Here is a 7,556-nt window from a genome sequence, read left to right as displayed (position 1 = left end):
TGAGAGAGGAAATGTCATTGCTGGCTATGCAGGCCTCACTGAGCCTTCGGATTTCAACAAAAAGGTCTTACGGGTGTGGAACGGCATGAGGGTGAGTAATAAATTACATTATTTTAATTTTTGGGTGAATTAACCCTTTAAAAAGATGTCTGATGAATCCGGACCATTTTTAAAGTGATAGTTCTCTCAAAAATTACAATTTCCCCAACCCCTTTGAGTCTTCTGGTTGCTTTTTTCCCCCATTTAATGAAAGTGAATGAGACCTGGGGCTGTCAAGCTCCAAAATGACAAAAACACATCATATTGAAAATGTTCAAAGTGATTTGTGTAAAGTTAAATGATTTCAATTACTCAATTCAAATATATGCACTACAAAAAAAAAGAGAAATTTAGATGCTCAATACCTTTTGTTCTCACTTCTCACAAAAAATCAGTGACATCTTTCGATGCAACTTGTCTAATGACAATATATTTAATTTGAGAGCTACAGCGAATGGGAAAATTCGATTTTTGTCTTCCTTTTGTGTTTGGAATGACATTAGGGTGAGTAAATGATGACATAATTGTAATGTTTGGGTGAACTATCACTTTAATCTCAGAAAATGTTGATATTTGTTGTTGTTAACTGATCTTGCAATTTACCAGGTCACAAGCATGTCCACATTTCGAAGATGAGGATGATAGCGTTAGGTTTCCGAAGAGCTGGGAAGAGTTCAGCTGGAAACACCATTTTGAGTATGGCGACGTTCATCTCGAAGAGAACCACCACGTGTGCGAGAAGACAAGGCGATGTGAACGGGAGAAATGTGACTATAGTGGACACTCCAGGGTGGTGGAAGTCTCTGCCAGTGATTGACACTCCTGAACTGGAGAAAGAGGAACTTTTATTCAGCATGTCTCTGTGTCCACCAGGACCGCACGTGCTTCTGCTGACCCTGCGTGTAGACATGTCATTCACAGCAGAAGAGAAGGAATCAGTCGAGGAGCACATGGAGCTTCTTGGAGAAAGAGTGTGGGCTCATACTGTAGTGCTGTTCACACATGGAGATTGTCTGGGGGACGTGACTGTAGAGGAGTTCATTGAGAGCGAAGGGGAGGCTCTTCAGTGGCTAATTGAGAAATGTGGGAACAGATATCATGTCCTCAATAATGAGAACTGGAATGATGGCAGTCAGGTCACAAATCTGCTGAAGAAGATAGAGAGGATGGTGGCACAAAATAGGGGCCATTATTATGAAATTGACCCTAAGGCTCTAAAGGAAGTGAAGCAGAAATGGAAAGCAGCAGAAAAGAAAGCAAAGACACGAGCAAAGAAACAAAGACAGATGAGAAAGATGAAGGGTAAGATACTGGTTTTACACATTTGAATGCATGTTGTTAAAGTCAACATGAAGTTCTCAAACCATTTTGCTTCCGTAATGTGACATTTCAGAGTAAAATGCAGCACAGATGAATTGTTCAGAATAAGTGAAGTCGTTACATTTACTAAAAATTCCAGTTTTTACAATTTTTTTTATACTATTCAAAGGAACCACACAAAATACAGAACAATTACAACTTTCCCACCCCAACATATATAATAAACAGCTAATAATAAGAAAATTAATAATATTGCAGTTACAGTTATCATTACATGGCCTGTAATTTTTTACAAATAAAAAATAAAATCGTGCTGCAGGAATTTGTTCAGTCATCATTATGTACTTGTTAACAATTTTATAAAGAAGAGGAATACTTTTTTATTTGATTTTACAGAATGCTTCTAGTCAAGTTAACCAAAGTTCATTATATAAAGCAACAGAAACTGACCAATAGTGCTGCAAAATTCAAAGACATAAAAAAGGTAAGGGAGAAAGTTAAATGAAAGGGGAAAATTGAAAAGATATTAAAAAAATGTATTGCATAAACACAAGTAATCGTTGATGTTTCCACTGCATTTGCGAAACTCTACACACACTATTTGGTGTGTCTAGCACATGCGTCTTTGTGCATAACTGACAGCAAAATACAACTGAAAAAGGAACAAATGCACATCAGTAAAAAAAAAGACAAAGAGATGATTAAGAGGAAGATGAGAGCTACTCAGGTTGAAAGTACTTCAGTACAAACAATATTGTGGTGGTGGAGGGGGAGGAGGTTTACAGAGTTCAAATTGAAAATTGAGTTTATTCTTTTGTGTTTTTTTTATGGTCTCAGTTTATCTTTGAAAAACCATGTTTAATTTTGATGAGAAAGTTTTTGGGCGTCACCGTGTCTGCTCAGAGTTCAGTGTGCATCACAGAAACGCTGTGTCATTCGATATGCATTATTTATTCTGCTGAGCTTTTGAGTTCAGTCTAGTTTTTGAGCGCTTGTTTTGAGAAAGTGATATTTGATCATATAGTTTTGTTTATAGCACAGAGTCAGAAAAATGTATAGTACAAAACATTTGACATTACAGTCTCCTTTCTTATCAAAATATTTTGAATTATTGTTTCACCCTATTTAATTACATTAATTATAATATTTATTAATATTTTGTATTGGAGAGACATGAAGTGACAAGAAATTATTTGCGAACAAGAGGAGGAATTGGATTGGTAAATATTACAGGCCGGGTTCAAACCCATATAAATTTCCTGTCACTTCTGGGGCTTAATCAGGCCTCTTTGGGCTTCCTCTGGCTCCTCAGGCTTCCATTCGATGTGGATTATGATGATCACTGTAAAAAGCAGAAATATTTATATGCGATGCAAAATACTATGTGCACTAAACATTTCCATAGTACACATGATAAATATGACCGCTTGAAGAAATCAGACAAATCATATAGGCTGTCACAATTGTGTATATATTTTATCTGCCAGTACGTCTCGTCTTTTTATACCGGACTGTCTGATATCCATAGCTCTGCATATGTCATCAAATAAAGCAACTCCGGTTTTTCGGGAGTTTCTCTGACTGAAAACTGTATTGGGACTGTCACTGGAGAGACTGCTAAAGGTCCTTGGGTAGTATTTTTGGTGGAGAATTTGTAGAAAGGATCATTCTTTCTTTTTTTGTGATGTAAACATACTGTCCTGTGACTGCAAATAAACAGAGACAGACACGACTGAATAAGTATAGGTGTCCTCTTTCTTTTTTTAAAACGGTAAATACCATTTTATTTCTGTGTGACTAATGTGCAATCTTGACACAAAATAATTTATTATGATTAATGTATCACTTATTATTGTAAAACTGTGGTAAAACACCAATGCTTGGGTTATAAGTAAACAATAAAAATGCCAACAAATGTTCGTTTCGCAATCTCGCTAGTTTCTAGTGATTTCTTTCTGATTAGTTTTCTGATAAAGCTTCCATTTGTTGGTGAAATGATGGGTTTGTGTGACGTTGTTCCAGAAAGCCCTGGCATGCACTAGCCTGGTTCCCCCCTCCTACGTACTTCCGCTCAATTTTCATTTTCCTTCAGTACTCCGTCTGGGATTGCGGTATATTCTCTGGTTTTCTCCGGTCAAATTTTAACCGGTCCAATCAGCGAACAGAGGGAGTGGCTGAGAACGATGACGTTGATGTCGTGCACTAGTTTGAGATGACATACGTCACGATTAAACATTAGTGATTGTTATTGGCAGATCCAGAGTGGCTCTGGGCAGATCCAATAGTTTTAAACTTCAACAGAGTATGTCTAAGCCGTGTGATTCCGCGTGAATGTAAATGGATTTATAAACATACTCAATTAAGTTTTTTTGAAAATGTAAAAATGCAGAATGTTTCTTGTGATGGGTAGGTTTAGGGGCAGTGTGTGTGTGTGTGTGATGGGTAGGTTCAGGGGTAGGGGCAGTGTAGGGTGATAGAATGAAACGGCGATGAAAAACATGCTAAAAAGCGATTATGCGTGTTGATAGCACGCCAAAATGGCATACGAATTGGCGTGTCATACATACGCCATTTCATGAGATCAGTCAGTCCTAAATGTGGCTGAAGTTCTCTTAGGAAATTATATTATTCAGCCCTGAATACATTCAATTGTTTTGTTTTTTGTTTTGTTTGTTTTTTAGTATTTTAACTTGTTACTCGCCATGAAAATATAGGCAAGAATGTTGGCATGGTGTTAAAATGTCAATCAACCAACCAACCAACCAACCAACCAACCAACAATTGTTCCTAAAGGTCTGGCTTTTATTGAAGATCTATTAATAATCAGTTGTTTTTCATGCGTCTTTTTCTAGATATTGGAAAGAATTTCGCTGAATTTCATCTTGTGCTTCTGGGTTACGGAGAAGCTGGGAAGAGTTCAACAGGGAACACTATCCTCGGCCAACAGGTGTTTGGATCAAGAAGAACAGCCCGATGTGTTCAGAGACATGGAGAGGTTGGAGGACAGCTGGTCAACATCATAGACACCCCTGGCTGGTGGAAGCATCTGCCCATAGAACAAACTCCTGAACTGAATAAAGATGAAATCACACAGAGTCTATCTCTATCCACTTCTGGTCCAGTGGCTTTCATTTTGGTCCTTCGCATTGACTGTTCCTTTAAAGAGCAGGAGCGGAAGGCGATGGAGGACCATTTGAGGCTTTTGGGCTCCACAGTTTGGGATCACAGTATAGTTCTGTTCACTTTCGGGGACCTGCTCGGAGACAGAGCCATTGAGCAGCACATTGAATGTGAAGGGAAAGCCCTGCAGTGGCTTGTTGACAGATGTGGAAACAGGTATCATGTTTTTAATAATAAGGCCATGGGTGAGAGCCACCAGGTTAAAGAGCTGCTGGAAAAGATACAGGAGATGATTGCGGCAAACAGAGGGTGTGATGACATGGACATGCAGGAGAGGAGGAAGGTGGAAGAAGACAGAGCAAACACCAGACGGAAGAAGACGCAGGGACAAGGAGAGGAAGATGAATTTGATGACAGTGAAGAAAATGAAGTCTTCTTTGAGTCGACAGCTTCGAGATGGACAACATGATATGAGGTGTGAAATTGAGAGGGGAACGTTATAAAAAGTTGTGGAAATCATTTTCATAATCAATGGATTTGTTTTCCAGTAGAAATATCAAAACATCCTTAAAACAAGTTATTAGGGGTTCAAGCGTGTAGTGCTGCTTCGGATTCAAGGCATGCATTTCGCTCTGGCAAAATGTTCGGGTATTTAGAATTTTTTGAATATTTTTTTAACTTTGTGAACTAGCCCTAGGTTTTTGGCCCGATCGGGGCCAAACCAGTGCAGCAAGATTCTCAGAGTGCAGAAGAGTCTGAATGTCAATAATTAATTTAAAAAAAGTTAACGGTCTCAAAGGGCCGCCAAAATATTCGAAGTGGGAGGAGTGCGAACGGAATGAGATATTTTCACCGGCGCACACATGTAACAGCTTATTCTGTGGTCATGTGAAAAAGCATGTGGCGAATGGCCACTTGGTGGCGCTACAACATGGAAAAAACATAAAAATGGCTATAACTACGCAATAAATGTTTATGTTTCAAACAAGAAAAAACTTTGCCAAAAGGGGTAGAAAATAACTATTAAACGTGTTTAAATATATCAAGCAAGTAATTGTATCTTGTTTTACGGATGTTTAGATGTTTTAAATGAAACACAAGACAAAATATTATATATAAAATATATATCAAATTTAGCAGTGCATTAATGCCATTTATATAAAATATGTAAATCAGTAAAATGTATTGAAAAAAATTGCTATATTTATGCTTAAAACAAGAAAAAACTATTTGCCAAATGGGCATATACATAAAGTAATATTTTGCAATGCATTCTTTTTACAATGAAACATTATATGGTGACATTTATATTTCACAAAGACATTTTTCAAGCATGCAATATATATCTGAAATATGTAGAGGGCACTAGGCTCTGTTTTTAAAATGTAGAAATGTGGAAATGTATTCATCTGGAAATCCGTTGCCATATCTTTACTCTCATAATGTACAGACCCCTTAGCGTCAAGAATATTAAAATTTGATACATTTGCACAACACATTGCTGTGAGCAAAGTGGCACACATTCAGGAGGAATATGCAAATTAGATGCCACAACACAATATTTTTTTTACAAAGAAAGAAAGAAACAACCAAACAAATAAATAAATGACAAACAGCATCCAAGGGGAAGCACAGCAAGAGGAAGCAATGCTAATGCAAGTTACTGTTGCTTAAAAAAATGACGTTTTAATCACTGTAAGGCTCTTGTTTCTGGTAGATGAAGTGAATGTCATCAGATGAGGCAGATTTCAGACAATTGCACCTCATATATAGCCAAAGGCTTTGATACTCCTTTTCATCATTCACCGTTGGAAAGATGTTCACTTTTGATTCATATTCACCCATACAGATACATAGTGAATGTGTGTTGTTTCCATCTTTGTCATCTAAACTCCTTGAAGTGGCTATTTTCGCTCTGAGGTATATATTTTTCTCAAGGACTATGAAGTCTGTGGACAATTCATCTATCTATTCACTCAGACCCTCTTCATTGTTATTTCTGCACCGTAAAGAGAATTAATCACAGCAAAGACAATACGTTTGAGGATTTTCTGGACTGTAACTGTATCCAGACTAGCCTCGGAATGGCATAATTCTCTTTTAATCACAATGTATCTAATAAAACAAAAAGGACTGGTTACAGATATAGTCTCATGCTAAAGGATGAACAACGAGGAAACAGAAATGATGACAAGGAAAACCTTAAAAAAATGGAGAAACTGAAAAGGGCAAAGCTGAGAAATGTCAAGGAAGAGGATGAAAGCTGTGAAAGGGGAACAAAGCGAGGTTACAGAATGAGACTGAAAGAAGCCTCGACAGATGACGGAGTTGGTCTTGCTACACTGAGTTGGGCCTTCAAACAGTATCCATTCTTTCCCTCACACACACACACAGTGTTTCAAGAAATTGCACATGAATAATTCATGTTTTCAACTTTACTCAGGCCAAATAAGACTGTATAATTAATTGAGGCTTCTTTTACAGGGGACTGGAATTATAGGGATTGTTTAAGACGGGAAAGCTGTGAGAGGGCAGGGCATGTTTAATACCATAATCATGTATGGTGGCACTAAGTGGACATGAAATCAATGTTCAAGGAGGAGAAAATTATTCCTATATCTTTTGAAATTATTATTAAGTCAAATTCTGTTCTTCTAACCAATCTCTATAGTACTTTAGTGTGAATTATTCTATCACTTGATTTTATTTGGCCCCTTTCTTGATTGATGTGTGGCTGGTAGATCACACTTGTGCCTACTTATGTACTCTGTATTCATTTTATGTCATGTCAATTTATTGTAAAAAATGTATGCTCAAAACACTTGTGAATTAAACACGTGTCTATATCTGTTGAAATCTGCTAGCTTTAAGCAGATTATACCTATTAATTGTCAGTCAGTTTAATGGTGTTATGTTGTCGTCTTAATAAGTATCAGACAAGATTTTCTTTATTTTCTGTTTGTTTGGGTGTAAAAATCTATGTTTTATGTGCTATGGAATTAAAGACTTGCTGTATTTGAGGACAAATGATACAAATATCAATCCACCTCAATGTTATTCAAAATATTTAAGGTCCA

General features: G+C 37.1%; 1 protein-coding gene across 1 annotated transcript; it reads left to right on the top strand.

Moving 5' to 3' along the window:
* Window positions 1-671: 671 nt before the first annotated feature.
* LOC307138609 (GTPase IMAP family member 8) lies at window positions 672-4,948 on the top strand (the record flags this gene model as incomplete). Its single annotated transcript, XM_079837039.1, has 2 exons — window positions 672-1,341; window positions 4,212-4,948. 2 exons carry the CDS (start codon window positions 672-674, stop codon window positions 4,946-4,948), a joined length of 1,407 nt encoding a protein of 468 aa, XP_079693165.1.
* Window positions 4,949-7,556: the final 2,608 nt, after the last annotated feature.

This window comes from Gobio gobio (assembly GCF_949357685.1).
Source record: "Gobio gobio genome assembly, chromosome: 15".
Lineage (NCBI taxonomy): Eukaryota > Metazoa > Chordata > Actinopteri > Cypriniformes > Gobionidae > Gobio > Gobio gobio.
Note: the sequence above shows the minus strand (reverse complement) of the source record. Positions and strands in the feature narration are given on the sequence as shown.